Here is a 17,963-nt window from a genome sequence, read left to right on the forward strand (position 1 = left end):
CTGTGCCATTGCTGATGCTGGAAGAACAACAAAAGGGAATGGCTATCTCCATTGCTTTTTCCTTGTGGTTTTCCAGGGGGGATCCAGCTTTCAGCACTGAAGGTTAGGGAAGGACCACAGCTCAGTGGTAGGCCAAGGACCTTGCATGCAAAGGGTACCCTCTCCCTGTATTCTCCTGCTGGGGTTGGGAAAGACCCTTGAGAATACAAGAGAATTTCAGTTCTGTGTCAGTAAATGTGGGAAATTCATGTTCAGCATTGCAAATTATGGTATATTATTTTCTGCAGACCCTTGAGAATAATTCCTAGTCAGTGTAGAAATTACCGAGCTACAGTAAGTGGACCAATGAACAGACTTGGTATAAGGCATATTCCTCTGAAGAGAGAGAACCAAACTAACTGGACCTTTATTTTGAGGCAGCAAGATAATATGCATGTTCCACATTTCCCTTGGTATTCTGTGCAGATTTTGGGCTAGGGGGAGCTAATGTCTCCTGTGCTTGGATTTCTTGTGGCTTATGAGGACCAGATACACTGAGATATAGATAGATAGATAGATAGGTTTAAAAAGGTGTAGACTTGTTCCAAATGTGAGACAGATCCTATAATCCTGCGGCCATGTTTTATCCATGCACCTCTCAACTAGCCTAACATTCCCAAGAAAATTAGTGAAATCAAATGCTTTGAAAATGGCATTAAACTGCCGATGCACCAGTGCAATATTGCTGTTTGCTCCTTAAGGGAGAATAATCCCTCCTAATGAATACAAATTTCCTATGCATGAAAGCAAGCATGTAGTTGGGGAGTCAAATGTTTGAAAAACAAAACAAAACAAATAATGCTGGATGTTGCCAGTCATTTGGCTGTGAGCTGATACAATGAGCACTGTCGAGTGTTTGTGCTTTTCCAAGTGTCTTTTTATCCTTTCCTCCACATTTTCTTTTGCTACCTAATTTCATGCATGGGAGGTCAAAAGACAAAAGGTCAGGCCTGGTTTAAGAGCCATCTAAACAGCCTGCCATTAGTTAGGCCACGAGAAAAGTGTCCCTGAATCTGTAAACATCATCAGGTTTCTCAAGCGGCACAATTCTCCCCACCCCCCACCCCATTGAGTTATATTTACAGAAAAACAAAGCAACTTCACATGTTTGCTTTTAGTGCTGGAATTATCGTGAGTGATGCTTTGAAAACATAGGAAATAAGGGGTTAAGTGAGATAGAATAGCTTGTGTCTAATTAAAGTAAGGTTTTAAAGGGCAAAAAAGGATGTAAAATACGTTTCCTGTACTCGATATGTATTTTATGTAAATATTTCCAGTAAGATGATCCTAAATTCTCAACCTAATCCACAACCCTGCTATGATTGACACCACATTCCTAGTGTCTGTCCCACTTGAAAGTCTGTCCCACTGACAACTTTCCAAGTACAGTAGTTGTGATAGATTCAATTTTAGACCTCTTAGCTTTAAACCTGCAATTCTATACCACCAACCTGGGAATAGATAGCATTGACTTAAAAGGGACTTACTTCTGAGCAGATGTGTAGAATTGCACTGTTAAGATGCAATCCTGCACACATTTACTTGGGAATAAACCTGTTGAATTTAGTGGGACTTACTTCCTACTATACACATGCTGGGTTCAGCTGCCTGAAACCATTTCACTGAGAAAGCGAGACTGCTTGGTTATGTTCAGTAAGCCTTCACAGAATTCCCAGAGTTCCTTGTATATGAACCTTCAGTTTACCCAGTTTGAAAGGGGTTTCTATTTAGTGTAGGTGTGCCCTTTGCATGGAGGTATGTTCCATTCAGATCCATGGGACTTGGTTCCTAGTAGATTTACTGAGAATGAGGGTGCCAATTATACTGAAGTCTGTAAAACAACAGTCAATAAAACTGCCCAGGGAAAGTCATTTGTACCACAATAAATCACCCAACACTTGATCCTAGAGGCAAATGATGTTATCCAGTCTCACGTAAACACTTGTAAATTCCATTGATTTCTGTGTGGGAGTTAATCACATTCTTAAGGCTGCAGTTCAAAATACACTTATTAGGAAGTAATTCCTGTAGAACTAATTGGTGCTTATTTCAAAGTGTACTTGCTTAGGAGTCTTTTGCACAGTTTTCCCGCTGAAACTATTTGGACTTCAGAATGCTTTACTTTGGCTGGATTGTGTCCATTGTCTGAAACTTTTTCACCTAATTAGCTGTTTAAATCCTGCTGAAGACAACAGGATTTAAACAGCCAAGCAATGTGCAAGGATCACACACCTTTCCTGTTTTGTTCTCAGAACTGAGGGTTGCAAACCAACACACAGTTTGAATCTCACTTTAAAAATGTCAAAAATTCTGCACTTGGTTCTAAGTAGCAACCACCAAATGTAGGGTTGCCATATTTCAAAAAGGGGAAATCCGGACACAAAATTGTTCAGCTTTTTTCAGTTTTGCCCAAAGTTGTTGAGTTTAAGTAAAATTGCCAAAAATGGCACTGCAGACATCCGGATTTTCCCAGACATTTGCTGATTTCTGCCCAGACACTGCTTCCAGCAACAGTATTCCGAGTATGTCCAGGAAATTCTGGACATATGGCAACCCTATGAAGGAAAGTTAAAAGTTAAGCAGAAGTCAATGAGAATAAAAATATACCTAATTCTTACTTGGTTGCACCCAATACGTGGAAATAAGGTCCGCTCAATCAATGGCCCATAGCTTGCAAATAACTCATGGGTTTAGATGGATAAGGTGTCTGTCTCTAATACGCCTTTTGCTGCTTTACTGCTAGTCATTCAGCTCAACAGGTGTTTGAGCTTGGGCATCTAGGGAAGCAAAATTGATAACTTTCACAGGCAGGGTGAAGGAGAATTGCATGCTTTTTCTGAAACTCCCCTCCCTGTATATTAGAACTACAAGTTCATTAGCCAGTTATATTATCTAAAGCTAGGACTTTTTTTCAGTCAGAACTCGCTGGAACTCTTAAGAGAATGAGAGAGGTGTTCATGGTGAGTTCTGGCACCTATTTTTTCTAGAAAAATTGCACTGTCTAAAGGTAACGTGGAGATGGGCCTGTGTGGTACCTTTGTACGAAATTCCCCAGTGCAACACAACAAACACCAATGATTGTTTGGGGGCGGAGGGCCTTTTAAAAACACATCATCATTATTATTATGTATTTATTTCTACACCACCTTTTTGCCCAAACATTTCCTAATCACTAGTGACAGTGGCCTTGGCCCTCACTGCTATACTGATGATGTTTTAATGGTTTTGTTTTATTGATGTTATTTTTGTTGTTGTAAGCCACCTTTGAGACTTTAAACGGAAAGCAGTCTAAAATAATTTTAAATAAATAAATATAAACTAAATGAAGTGAAATGAAGAGAATAAGTAATGGCAGAAACTAAACTTTGCATTTTCACTTCCATGGAACGGCCCTTTCTCATGGGGGTCCCAAAACTATTGAATTCTCCCCCCCCCATTGATCCTCTCTTGCTGTTTACCCATCCTGGAAACTAATTTAATAATAATAATCCAGAGCATTAGCCAGGTAATCCAGGATATGGGCATAGAAAAATGTTTGCCAGAAATAAGATTCAGATCCTGCCTTTCCAAACCCATTTTTGTAATCCACCTTGTCAGAGCACAGAGTTGGAAAACAGAAAATGGTGAAATCTGAGCTCCTCGGCTTCAGAGAGTTAGGGAGATCAGTTGCAGCGCATTTTAGGTTTCTGCTGTAGAAAATGAACTTTGTTTCACTCTCTGGTCCTATTTCTTTTCGCCCACTTTCCTCCTGCTGTCTGGGGTTCGCATCTAGCTAGCCTCCACTGAAGTCTGGCCAGTCACCAAATCCTTCCGCGCAAAGGGGCCGAGCTAAGACGAACTTCCTTGCGGCCTGCCTCCCTTCCTCCTTGCTCACTTTAAGCAGTCAAGTCGCCGCCTTGACCATCTGTAGGGACGCTTCTTCTCCTTTGGGCACTAGAAGAAGTTAACACGGCGCAGGCTCCAGCGAGTTGCATGTCTTTCCTGGCAAATCCACAAGTCCGGTCCAAGAATGGATTTATTTTTTTCCTCTGAGCCTGTTTATAGTATAAACTCATGGTGCTTAAAACACTTCAAAGAAGAAAAAACAGAAGTAGGAGCAGCAAAATTGAAGGAGATTGGGAACGGAAGAACATTTCTAACCAACGCTCCAAACCCTAAGAAATCCCACTGAGAGCAACTGGGCTTTTTCCCGAAGAAACGTGAAATGGATCGGGACGCGGTGGGAGAAAGATTCGCGCAGCTAATAATAGTAATAATAATATTTTTTATTATTTATACCACGCCCATCTGACTTGGTTTCGCTAGCCACTATTGCGCCTACGAACCTTTCCTAGGAAGTAAGCCTCCACAGTTCAGTGGGTTTACTTCCAAGTACACTTGCCCAGACTTAACAGCCTTAGCGAGGATTCTTGCGAATGTGCCCGAAGCTCTTTGAACCATAAACCATATTTACCATAACCATAAATAAAGTGCATTTAAGAAGAAGAAAGGTGTGGTTTTTTTACTTTAACTCTCCCCACTTTCTTCTACAAAGTGCGTTCATCCTGCTGCCCAAAGCTTCAATCCACTTCGATTTAAGTACTTTGAATAAACCTATTTAGACTGTCCTCCTGTGCCACTTCTCACCAGATTTCCCCTAATAAAAATACTGGGCAAATCTACCCGCACTGTAGACAAGCTGCCACCCAATATTACTCTCTATTCATTCCAGTGGGTTTGCGCAAGAGAACATCCAGGTGGTTTCTGCACATTGCAACGCGACCCAGGAGGTTCCTAAGCACTGTATCGCGGGTCTGAGCACTCAACGGTGTTTACTCGGGAGTCAATCCTATTGATTCCAATGAGATTGATTCCCAAAGGAGCGTGCTAGAGAGTCGGGTGTGACTTTCAATAGAACGCAGATGGATCAAATAACCGTGCGCAGCCTGATCCTAAACTTTTTTTTTACTCGAGTGTAAGTCTCTTTGGATTCCGCAGGGCTTAGTTCCGAGCAAACAACAACGTAAGATTCAGGTTGGGGATTGTGTGCTCATGGCTGTGGCATGAGGGAAGTTCTGCATGCCTTCCTTAAATAAATCCCATAGAACATTCTAGCGGATTTACTTATGAGTAAAGCAGGAGCTGAGATTACAGAGTGACCCGGGAGGCATCTCCATACAGTCTTGTCTTTCCCTTTTATTTGCCACCACAATGAATTTCTTTTTTAAAAAAACCAAAAAACCTCGCTTCAAAATATTAGTTCTGTAGCAAAACGGCAACCCGCGTAATCTGTTTTAGTGGAATAATCCTCTGCACATTTGCAAATCGTTGTGAAACCGAAAAGGGTGACGGGGGCGACGGCGGAAGTGGATTCGCGGGAAACGAAATTCATTTAATTTAAAATAATGGATAGCCGACATGATGCGATTTTTCAAATGCACCAGAGTAAAAGGGTCAGGAGTAAGACTCTTCAGCTTAAATTCCTAAAGTTGGCTTTAACTGCAATTCGACTGGTATTTAAGTATGACCAGCTTAGGGGCTTACTTCCGAGTAAACACGGCGAAACCCGACCAGCAATCGCATCCATTTTCGATAGGATTTACACTTTTAAAAAGAAAGACAGAAACAGGAAGAAAACAGTCCTTTTTTTAGGCACACCAGATCCAAAATACCCGTGTGAATTGCGGGGGGGGGGGGGGGAGAGAGAGAGCGCGTGTGTTTAGGATCGCAATCTTGCCCGAAAGTTACCGACACGCCCTGTTGAGTGTAGACTTTCGAGGTAAGTATGCGTTCAAACAGCCAAGCCTAACTGCAATTTTAAAATGCCCCCCCGAACCGTTCCGTTCAATTCTGTGTAAAGTTCGTACTAACGCATCGGTAAATCTGCTCTAAAAGGGATTGGTCTGGTTTTTAAATTATTTTAAGAAGACCTTTTCCTCCGGATGCGAATTCCCTTGCCATAAATGTGGTTTTTCTTCAAAGTGATGGATTTAAGAAATTGTTTAGTTAAAGTCTTCGATCTTCAGAGCACACTGAGCCCTGGATTTAAGCCCCGTGGAATTTAGCGGGACTTACTTCTGAGTAAACACGGTTAGGATCACTCTGGGATTTAAAGCGATTAACGGATTGAGCTTCGACATGTTTTCCTGGAAGTAAGTCCTGTTCATGTAGGGGAACCTTTAGTTATGATTATGATTAGATTTTTATCATCTTCACAACAATCCTGTGAGGTAGGTTAGGCTGAGAGTTACCTCCTGAAATTCGTGGCTTAGTGCGGCTTTGATCCGGCGTCTCTAACGTTAGTCCACTGACATCAGTACAGTACTGAGTACAATGAGGCGTATTCTTTCAGCAAACAATGGAAGAAAATGCCAACAAAACCAATCAAGGAAAAGTATTTCGAATAGGATTTTAAATGTCTTAATCACAGTACCTTTTTGTGGGGCGGGTGCTTTTTTTGTTCGATTTGTCGATTGCCCTTGGCACCCTAGTCCTAAACATATTTTCAGCAAGTTTCCTCAAAGGTATTTTGTTCCGTTCGTAAGCCTTGGGCTGAAATCCTATCCAAAAGTATTTGGACATAAACTCCATTGATCCAAGTGGGGCTGAACATGCAAAGATAGGATCAGATTGTTGTGCAATCCTATCTACTCAAAAGTAAGTACCACTGAGCACAGTGGAGTTTCTTCTCTGGAAATAGATACAGAATTCCTGCCTCAAGCCACTTACTTGGAAGTAAATACGTCTAGAAAGAAATAGGAATGATTTCCAAGTAAACAGAAAAATACTCAATAAATACGCTTCTAAATTGGGCTTTGTAAGGAAATCTTAGTATGTTCAGTGGAATATATTCACCCTAATATTTTTAGAACTGCAGTCCTAACAACTCGATCCTAAATACATTACCTATTTTAGTCCCATTTTACTGTTAATGTGATTAGAGTCTGGTTTTAAGATGATTAAAAATAAGCTCACATCACACTATTCCTAGACTTCGGTGACACCAACCCAGAATGAATCTGAGCAGACTTTGGGATGTATTTATTTGAAAAGCAACGCCCATCGACTAAATGATCGTTATTTTATTTATTATTGCTTTTGTGAAAGCCCTGCTGGTAGAAAGAATGCCTGCGTGTGTATATAAATCCTTCAATACTTCACTTGGTCCATTAATAGATATCTTAATTCGAATATATGCTAGGCAAATGATACTACTCGCCTACCTTTAACGGTAGATCAGGGTAATAATATATGTGTAATGCTTTCAACACTTGAGTTATAAAACAAATGTCAAAGGCACGATCCAGACAAGGTTAAAGGTTATTGGAGTCCCCCTAATTCCAGTCATTAAATAAAACGCATGGTTAACTTGCCCGTTTAAATAAACAGGACCAAAATGCTTCAGGTTAGTAGGAGTAGTAGTGATAGCAGCAGCAGTAGCATGCTTTAGATTATTATTAGTAATAGCAGGAACATACTTCAGGTTAGTAGTAGGCATGGTCATAGTAACAGCAGCAACATGTTTCAGCTTAGTAGCAGCAGCAGCAAGGCGAGAATGGGTACTCCTTTGATACTCAATGAATCTGCTCAGAGGGGAATTGTCCTATCAGACAGTATTTCTTCCATCTTTTGGGTGCTGGGGGCAGGAGGGGGACTGTGGCGCTTTACACCTGACTTGAAACACTTCTTTTGTGCCTGTTCAAATAGTGTTTTTCCGGGGGGGGGGAGGTCTCTAAAGAGCTGGCTATTGTCCTTCCCGCTGTGGAGTCCCTTCTCTTCCTCAGAAGAGAGTGACCTTGACCTCGGATAGACCCTACTGAGGAGGAGGAAGCTCCCGGAAGTTGTTTAGCTGCCCTTGATTTTTCCCAGGAGGGCGACCAGCAAAGAAGAGCATGGGCTCACCCTGATGTTTAGCCTATTTGTGTTTACAAAAAAACAAAAAAACCTTTCTGAAAAGTGGGTTTGCGCCATCATTCTCTCTTTCCTGAAGGGGGTGTCTGTGTGTGATGGTGGGGAAGGTTTCTGAACTGTCTTCTCTGCCAGATGGAGATGGGGGGGGGAGCGACGAAAAAACAGCAAGACCCTGCAGTCAGCTCCAGGACCTGTTTTTGAAATGCCACTGCGCAAGAAGAAGCAGGAACAATGAAGACATCTCGTGGCACCTTGAAGACGTGGCAAATGAAGCATTGGAATTGCCCTGCTGGATCCGACTAAGGTCCGTCTAGCCCAGCATCCTTCGGTTTCCAGTTCACCAGCCGGGCAGGAAGGTGACTTCGGGCCCTGGGGGTGTTCAGACGTCAACAGGAAGACCTCGTGCGGCTCCAGAGCGTTTCAGAAATTATGCTCCATTCATTGGTTTCATTCCCTGGCTTGTTAAGCCAGCTAACCTAAAGGTCACCCCTACACCTTGTCGCGGGTCATTCCACAAGAGAATCCCGAGAAAGGGACCTTCTCTGTTCACAGACTTGTCCGGCACGGACTGAGGTATAAGCCAGAGCCTCAAACCGAGGCACAAACGCACAGGAGCCTTCCGCGGCGCAAGGAAACAAAGAAACTGTTTGGCAAAGCAAGGCTGGCGGTAGCACACTACGAATCAATCGGTTTAAGTTAACACGATTCCATTAACAACAGAGTGCCTCTGGGCATGTGAGGAGTGCTTCCTTCAGCAAGCACTGACAGCTGCGGGCGTTCCAGAGGGAGAGCATTTCCACTCTGCAAAAGGGGCGCCCGTCAGTATTAACAATAACAATTATTATTATTATTATTATTATTATTATTATTATTATTATTATTATTTTATTATTAATTTATTTGTACGCCGCCCATCTGACTGGGTTGCCCTTGATAGCCGCCCCTCACTTTTGGCACCCAAGTGGATCGGAACACCCCTAATTCCTAGAGGAAGAGGGGAAAGTAGGGGGTGTCCATACTCTGGTTGTTCTTGTGTGCGTTTGCCGGCCTACTTCTTACAGCGGAAAAAACCCCAAACCTAGTCCTAAATGGGCGATCCTATTGGCTCAGAAAGAAAATTCCCCCAGGAGCGTTTGTTCCTTCGGCTGCGAAGGAGTTTTCAGCCAGGCTGGATGTCATGTCTTTTCTGGTGCAACCCAGGGAGTTTTAAGGCCACTCCCGTTCAAAGAGGCGACCGAAGTGCAAGCCATGGGGGTGGGGGAGCGGAGAAGAGAGAGGAAGAAAGAGAGAGAGAGAGAGAGAGAATGTTAATCGCGCAGGAATTTCCCCCCCCCCGCCCCTCCCTCCTCGATCTGGTTTCTGAAATCCGGGCGCAAAATGCTGCCCCTTCTTCCCTTCCATCCAGTCAACACGCGAGTTTCCACTGAGCGGAAATGTTCCTCCGCTGAAAGGGGCGCGAATGGCCGGCCTTTCTCCCCCGCCTCCGCCTCCCCCGCAGAGTCGCTTTAATTAAAGTCACAAAGTCGCGGTTGATTCTCGGCTTGGCTTCTGCGCCTTGAATCGGCTTTCCCCGCCTCTTGCCTCTCCCCCCCTTTCCCCCCTTCTTTTTTTTCCTCACTGGAGTTGACTCGGATGCAGTTGAACACTCGCAGGGGCAGCTTCGTCCAGATGTTGCAACAGCTTTTCAGGTGGAAAGAGCAGACGAAGCATAGGATAAAGCCATCTCCTAGGGGCCGAGGTCCCTTTGCCCCCCCCCCAGTAAAATATTTCAGGGGGCGGCCTCCCAAAGTTAATGGGCATTGTTTACCTGTCCCCCATATGTTATTCAAGTTGGCACTCCTGGACAGATGTGTGTCATCCCCCTGGACACACACCAGGAACTATACAGCCTTCCCACTCCTCTTTTCTCCGCCCAACTTCCTTCTCTCTCTTCTCCCCTTCTTCAAACTTTGCCTTTGGGAAAGGTTGAACAACAACAAACCCACCTCTGGACCGGCGCTTATTTGACCTCGGTCGTCTGAAAGGTCCTGCCGGCAGAAGGGCAAGCCCACTACCGTCGAAATAACTCGGAGAGTGATTTTATTTTATTTTATTTCACAACATTTATTGCTCGTTTTTCCACTTGGGGAAAAAAATCAACACTAACAAAACGGGGGGGAAACGAAAACTGCGGAGTCGGGGCCGTTTTTGCGGACCGAAGTGGTTTAAAATCAAGCATTTGCCCGCAAGGGCCGAGTAGATTTGAAACTCAGCTCCGTTTCCCATTCCTAGCCAACAATTCTCGCCCACATTTTTTGCACCTCCGACTACATTAACTCCGGCTGGAACAGCCTCGGCGATTATAAGCTCCTCAGGGCAGAGACCTTCCTGTTTGTCCTTCTCCCACCCGTTCCCACCTAAAAGCCCCGACGCGCGTAGATTAAGGGGAGCTGCGACCGCCTGATGGTGGAGCACGTTCTTTGTTTGCATGAAGCTCAGGATTTGACCCCTGGCGCCTCCTCTTAAGAGTCTCCCAGGTGGCCACTGCTGGAAAAGATCCCTGCCGGAAGGTCGCAGCCAGTGAGTAGACAATACGGAGCCTGATTTGTAGAGATGGAAGGTACCCCAGGGGTCATCTAGTCCAACCCCTTGCAATACAGGAATTTTATGCCCAACGTGGGGCTCGAACGCAGGACCCTCATGCTCTACCGAGTGAGCTATCCCAGATGAACCAACGGCTTCGCTCAATATTTGAGCAGTTTCCTATGCAGTACTACTACTACTAATTAATAGCAATACAATTTTCTTCAAAAGTCAGCTCAGCGGGATGTAAACTCTTTTTTTAAAATCTGCAGGTGGTTATGTTGTTTTTACTTAAGTGTCTGCCCTTCCTCCCCTTAAAAAAAAAGTAACTGTCAGTGAAAGGTGATTTTTGTGAGCTGACACTCCCCTCCTCCTCCCTACCGTAATGTCAAATGTTTCTACGCGGGCAGCTATTTCAGAGTTTGCACCCACTCACACTCTACCTTGTCTGCCTATCTTCTTCTTCTTCTTCTTCTTCTTCTTCTTCTTCTTCTTCTTCTTCTTCTTCTTCTTCTTCTTCTTCTTCTTCTTCTTCTTTGTTTGATTTCCTTTTGTTGCTAATCTCCGGAGATTTATAACAACAACCCAACCCCCTGTCTTTTATCTTTTCTGGGTTAGCTGGCCCGCCTTACCTGTTTGCAGCGTGTGTCCGCTGAGCGGCAAAAAAGCCCTGATGTTTGGTAAATGGCAACGATTGCGCGTGTGCGCCCTGCGCCGCGCCACCTGCGCGGGTGTGGCGGTGCTGTTCAAACTGCGCGGAAAAAGAGGCCGAAGATTAAGGTGCCAAGACATTGTGATTGTTATGACGCCGCATGGAGGGGTTGAAAGGGTCAGAGACTCTCAACAAACCCCTCGCCGCCGCCGCCCCCCCCCCCAGTGCAACTGTCTTCTTTGCTACAACAATGCGCAGGATTTTTTCCTGGTGGCAACTGGTGGTTTTTTGTTTTTTTGTTTAACTCAGTCAAGGTATTAGCTTTGGAAAAGGGGAGGGGATTCCTCGGGAAAGCACTTAACAAAGTATGTGCCGCCAAAGGCCATTCAGAAGCCTTTTTCTCCAAAGTGTTAGTTCCACTACTAAACCCAGGAGAGGATTGTTTTGTATGTGTGTGTTCTGAAAAGCCACTGAGAAAATGAAAGGAAAGGGGAACTAGGCCTTAGGCTGAAAATCGCTGACATTATGCTCCGTGCATGGGTGGAATGAACCCCATTTTGGGTTTGTGATGCACATAACTGGGAGGCGAGCAAAGGTGGCTTGAAAACTTATTGGTGATAGTGTCGTTGTTTACTAGCTCCGAGCTTGCCTTGGCCTGGGATGGCACACACCAGCTCAGCTGCAATGCAACCATGCAATGCGCAATGGGTCAGGGCGATCCTGTGCAGCTTTACTCAAAAGTAAGCCCCACTGAGTTCAATGGGGCTTGACCCTTCCTTGGTAAGTAAGTGTGCAGACAAGAGCCGTGTCGAGGGTGTTCTGCTGCGTCGGTAATGGCTTGTTTCTATTGTTATTCCTATGGTTAAATGCAATCCTGTCAGGACGCTCTGGTATGTTTAACGTTCTCCTCCACTACAGCAGCCTTAGGACGTGCGACTCCTTTATAGTTTGGGAACTGGTTTGCACAGAGAGAGAACCTGTTCAAGACAGGCCGCGACTCAAACGCTCACTGGTCACAAAGGACTCCTAGGTAATCTTGGGACAATCGTCACCTCTTTTCCTGGACAATGAGCCCACACCCAAGTCAAAGTCACTCCAGCGGTGGGTCCAGAAAAGGTTTAGGTTCTTTGTTCAGAAAAGATATAGATTCCGAGTTCCTTGATTCATCTGTTAGTCCGGATTCAGTTTATCAATACCAGTCTTATGCTGAGCTCTACTTAGATCCTCTGTTTCCAGCTGGTGAGCACTAGCCAACCTCCCTTATGCATCTGGAAGAAAGTTCCACGGAATTCTATGAGACTTTCTCCACCGGCTGCAAGTCTATGTGTATTTACTGTACTTGGGAAAAGTACCACCAAATATAAGGGAACTTCTTCTTAAATGCTCAAAGATTGGGCTGCACACTCCCCACCCCCCTTAGCTAACAGGTTACTACCAAACGAGAGGAAGAATCGTCCCAAACCAATGGCAGTACAGTAGTTCAAAAGAGCTACTCCGCTTGCAAGCTTTGAATCTGGAATCCTCAAAAGGGTGTGAGTGGGAATCCGGATAGAAACTGTTTTATTTCTTGATGGGGGTAGGGGCGATTCTCTTGACCTGAGCCTGTGCTGTTGGCACCCATGCTCTCAAGAGGCAACATTACACACACACACGTGCACGCACGCATTTATGTTTAAAAACAAATATTAGGAAGAAATTGATTGTGGGTACTATCAATTTATTTGAGCGCTACCCACGGGTGTAGATGCAAACTACAGGTTTTGCCCTTTCTAGCTATTCAGTGCGCAACGGTTTGCGCGCACACTGAGTGAAAATCAATAGTTTAGGCATAAAGGTGTATGTGAGTGTGTATAGGCTCGCCCAAACCCACAACCTGACTGATACCGAGTGGGCTGACTCCTATCCATGCAAGTATACAAGGGCATCTATGGATAAGCAGCAAGCTTGTTTCCGAACAGGTTTATACATTATGGAACATGGGTCAGCTGATATGCCTGTTACGCGTAGGTGTGGGCGCGGGCATTCTATGCGCTGGTATCTTACATGGCTACGGGTCAAAATAGGTACAGAAATGCAATACATGCCTTCATTTGCAAGGGGGCAGTCAGACCCACAACCCAGTTAAAAGCGTAGTTTCATTGGGACTGTCCCCCCCACCTGATTCTTCGATAGTTAGTACCTTTTATTTCAGTGGGATTTTATGCCACCGAAAATTGTATTTCTAGAGAGAAGCCTGCACCAGTTTAAAGCTAAATGCTGCTGCTGCTTAAGTAGAATACAGGATTTATGCATTCACACGTAAATAGGTGTCTGTATTGGTATCCCCAAATAGTCACACATGCCTTTATATAAATATCTCTCCCCTCCCCCTTTCAAATCCTAAACAGGTTTACTTGGAATTAGTCACACAGATCAGAATAAAGCATACACCCAGCGGCCCGGTCCTAGCCATGTTTACTGTGAAGCAAGTGCTTTTGCTCCCGGTGAGGTTCACTTCCTAGTAAAAAGGCGTTAGATCTGATTGCACACGAGTGTTTCAAGGTGGGAATGAAACGTCTCTTTTACTCGGGTGCATATACACACGCGCGCGCGTACACGACGCTGCAATGCCAGAGGTGCAGTGACGTCCAGCCCCGCTGGTGAGGAGCCACGAGGATGGATGTTGCCAAAGGAACTGTTTGCCTTCGAAAATCCTGCCCCCACCCGCGCCGCCCCGGTTGTTTTCATTCTTCCTTTCTGAATACCTTGTAACGCTCTGCAATTGGGGTGAGGGTTAAGTAAACAAGTGCAAAATCTTTATAGGGTTGGGGTTTTGGGGGGAGGGATATGAAAAACAAAGCAACTTCCCCCCTTGCAAACTAGGATCAAGGAAGCCAGACACATTTTTTAAATGGTAAAATTCGAATATGTTTTTACTGGGTTTAGAAACAGTTCCTCTTTACACAAGGAGCGTTTTCCATATGACACCGCATTCTCTTGTAAGTCGAAAGGGATGGTTTTATTTCAGAGTAACCAAAGCAGCGTGTGTGTGTGTTATTTATATAATATATAAACAAATAAGGCGACTGAGACGTTAGAAAAAAGGGGAAGTAATGCAGCTGAAAGCAGAGGCAAAATATGCAGAAAGTCAATTCGGGCGTGTTTTGTTTTGTTTTGTTTTTTTTAACGCAAATAGCTGCGTCTCGAAATATTTTGATATCTACTACGTTTGGGATACAACTGGCGCGATTCTCCGGACAGTTCTCCTGCGCAAGGCCCATTGTAGCGTGTTGGGGACTCGTGGCGGTGGGGTTTGCGCAAGAGCGTTTGGCAGAGGATTGTGTCCTGTGACGTGCAAAAATGTCCATCCGAGGGAAAGTGGGGCTGTGCTCCGAGGCGCGGTGGGGAAGACCTGGAAGCGTGTTGGAGATGTAAACATTAAACACCACGGTCCCAATACATTCGCCTGGAAACAAGGGCGCTTAGTTAGAACTGAGGCGCCAATATTTTGAAGGGGGGGGGGAAGCACTTCCCCCTTGTTTATCAATCCGGATCCTGTGCATGTGCCTGGGCCCTACTACTTTCAAAGAGGCTTAGCATAAAGGTTTGCACATTTATGTATTATTTTATTTATTATTACAAATGAAGAGGCCCTTCTTCCTCCTCAAAGGGGGCGTGGGCGGCTCAAAATAATAAAATTGCTTAGAAAGAATAGACTACAGCAAAAGAATTCTACTTCAAGTAAACCAGATCATCCTTAGTTTTCAGAGGATACTCCTCCTTCCTCTTCCTCTCTCCTCATCCTCATCAGTTTTAATCGATCTTACCTGCACCTAGCTCCATCTGTAACAAAGCAATTGTATTATTTTCATCTAATCTAATATTTTCAAACGTGCGTGTTCGCATGTTATCCTATGCTTGTGTAAAAATCCAGTTTTAGGTCTAAGCTTTCGTAAATACTGTGTGCGAAAGGCGGTTCACATATTTATGAAATAAATAATTTGTTTGCAATGGCACATGACCTACAAGCAATGGAGATTTATTGCAAATAAACAAATAAAAGAACGATTTTATCGGTATAATGATTATTTTCCCGGAGTTTGCATGGATTTACATCCTGGTTATATGAACAGAGTTCACTTGTAAGAATGCATTATTGCGGATAAGCGAATTTCCAGCTTTGGGTTACTGAAAACAATACAACCACTGGTATCATTTACTGGGATCCTCGAACTGTTAGTCAATTCCTTCCAGGTTCTTTTTCTTCTTCTTTAAAAATGTGATCTATTGTTTCTCAAAGACCTTGAAAAGATTTTTTTGGGGGGGGGCAGGATCTAGACAACCTTTAAGTCATTACAACCCCATAAATATCAGTGGGAGAATTAAGCAAGTGCTTAAATATATCCTGTTTAAATCAATGGACCTAATCCTACGTACACAATACATGCGAGTAAGAGCCCTCTTTGAATTACTTCCCAGTAAGCTATCCCATTAAACAGTCGCAAGCTATGTAGCACAATGACTTGGAAGTAAATCTAGTTGACCTCAGTTGAAATTACTTTCCAGTAAACATGGGGCAGGACTGGACAGCGGAAGGACTTAAATTTGGCTGTGTTGTGAAACACGCGCATGCTCAGCAGGCTTGTACACAAGCACACACCATGCACATTTTCCACTGGCAAATGTTTTGAGAGCATGATCCAAACAATTTACCATGCGTTTGCGTGGATAGGACTAAATCCTGGGGAATGTAGGGATCCCTTCATAGGTTTAGTTTTCTTTTTTGTTTTGGCAGAAGATGCTTTATCTAAACTCAGGCTATTTTCTCCCATGTCCCTGTTGACGAACTGTGCCTAAGGTGCCTTAAGGTGATTGAAGAAGGCGGCCTGCTGGTTAATTTAAAAGACCAAAAGAACCACCTTTCAATCTGTAACGGAGACAGGTAGCAGTTTAGCTCCCCAGCAGCAGCAGGAGGAGAAGATGTGAGGGGAAGAATGCCTTTTTGCCTTCCTTTGCATGGCGAAGAGAATTATTTTGCATAAATGGACCGTTTGCCATTCTATCGATATGGGGTCTTTCTCACCACCAATATTGTTCATTTGCTCGGTCTACTTCGCTTTCCTAAAACTGAACTCACTGAAGCATCCATCTCTTCTGCACTCGAAGGGAGAGAGAAGTGTGTGTGTGTGTGTGTGTGTGTGTGTGTGTATGGTCTAGATTAAGAAACTATTTTGATACCAAGTTCAACTGTAATGGCAGACAGCAAAGAATGAGTGGCTTAGCTGCCTGGTGGAACAAGTAGATTTATTTTAGACAGGCATGAATATTTCAAAATTAATCAGGCCGACTATTACAGTGAAGGAAATTAAAGTGCAAAGCCCATTCCTTCCCACCCCCCGCCCCATAGTGTCGTGGCTAATATTTAATTTTCTCTTTAAAAAATGCCACCCCTTCTTTATTAGAATTGAAGGCGTGTGTGTAAGAGCCTTACAGCCTGTGTAAGAATCGAGCATCTTCTGTGGAAAAAGGCGGGGACAGACGGTCAGAATACGGGCTATTAATACGTTTGGATAATACAGTCTCTTTCTCCCTCTCTCCATCCCTCCCCCCAACTCCCAACACGCGACGAATGAAAGAACTGAACGTTTTCCCATACATCCCTTACGCGGATAGATCTGGATGTTATTTCCAGAGATTCCGTGCCTTTCTGTACAGCTATGTTAGGAGGCACTACTGTGACTAGTGAGGACGGGACGACCAAAGATGAGTTGGCTGTGTTAACATATGAAACAAATAATAAAAAGAATTAAAAAGAGGACACTGTTTCATTGCACCCGCCTATAAGGACCATTGGAACATGGCAGCACCTAAAACATGCATTGGCTTTGTTGCGTTTTATAAACACGAAAGCAAATAACCCTTCATCCAGGGAAACTGATATTTCGACTTCAAAATAAGAAATATATAATTACTTTGGGGTGTTTTTTTTTTACGTGTTCTTTCTTCTTCTTGATCTCCAACCCCCCCCCAGGCGTTGGCTTCAATAGCAAGGGTCCCCCCCCTCCTTTTCTCTCATTCTCTTTTTAAATTTGGTTCGGTTTTATTTTGGAGAGCAACGTGCAATTTTAATAACTCCAGGCGAATACGCTGCCAAGAGCTCTCTCTCTCTCTCTGCGTATCCATCAGTCTCTATTTATTGTCCCATTTAATGGTAGTGAATGGGTTTTTAATGAAAAGTTGACCGGCTACTTTACTTTCTCCAAATCCTGTAAGTTTCAGTTAAATCAATGGCGCCTTTTCTGCCTCCGCCTTCCTTCCACAACGTTGTTCTGTAAACAGCTCCAGTAACAGTTTAAGGCTGCAAACAAACTTTGATTCCTGCTACAACAGATGTCAGAGCTTCTTGAGTTTTGGCTGCGTCTGGGGACATCTTGTGATGTTTTTAGAGAACAGGACATGATCTCACATGGCGAGAAGCTCTTTAGTTCCTTAATCATTTCACGGTTCCTTCGGAGGCTTTCTTCCCACCTAAAACGTTTAGTTTCAGCTCACTGATCAGCTGCAAAGGCTCGACGGGGAGCGGAAGAGTTGAATTATTCCAACCTGCAAGCAGCCCCTAAAAAAAAAAAGGAAAAAAAGTGGAAACTTTTTTTTTTACCCCTCTCTGTCCATTTCACCAAGTCCTGAAAAATCAGAATGGAATTAGAGAAAAACTACACGACTCCCAGGACTGGCAGATCAGGTAAGGACTGAGATTATTCGTTTGAAATGATGCAAATGAAAACATTTTTTAAAAATAAAAAACATATTAGGGTTTAACATGTGTTTCAAAAGCTATAGA

At 43.9% G+C, this 17,963-nt stretch overlaps 1 protein-coding gene across 3 annotated transcripts in view; it reads left to right on the forward strand.

Moving 5' to 3' along the window:
- The window catches only part of PAX5 (paired box 5), a 265,758-nt gene that overhangs the window by 20,041 nt on the left and 227,754 nt on the right, over window positions 1-17,963 (forward strand). For 2 of the 3 annotated variants that reach the window (XM_083593703.1, XM_083593705.1), the window contains exon 1: window positions 17,804-17,864. The exons of the other annotated variant lie outside the window; for it this stretch is intronic. In XM_083593703.1, the coding sequence (XP_083449829.1) occupies window positions 17,819-17,864 (46 nt within the window). In that variant the 5' untranslated portion in view covers window positions 17,804-17,818. Of the gene's footprint in view, window positions 1-17,803; window positions 17,865-17,963 lie in introns of those variants that run through there. 3 annotated transcript variants of the gene reach the window in all.

This window comes from Podarcis filfolensis (assembly GCF_964270895.1).
Source record: "Podarcis filfolensis genome assembly, chromosome: 17".
NCBI classification, from domain to species: Eukaryota; Metazoa; Chordata; class Lepidosauria; order Squamata; family Lacertidae; genus Podarcis; species Podarcis filfolensis.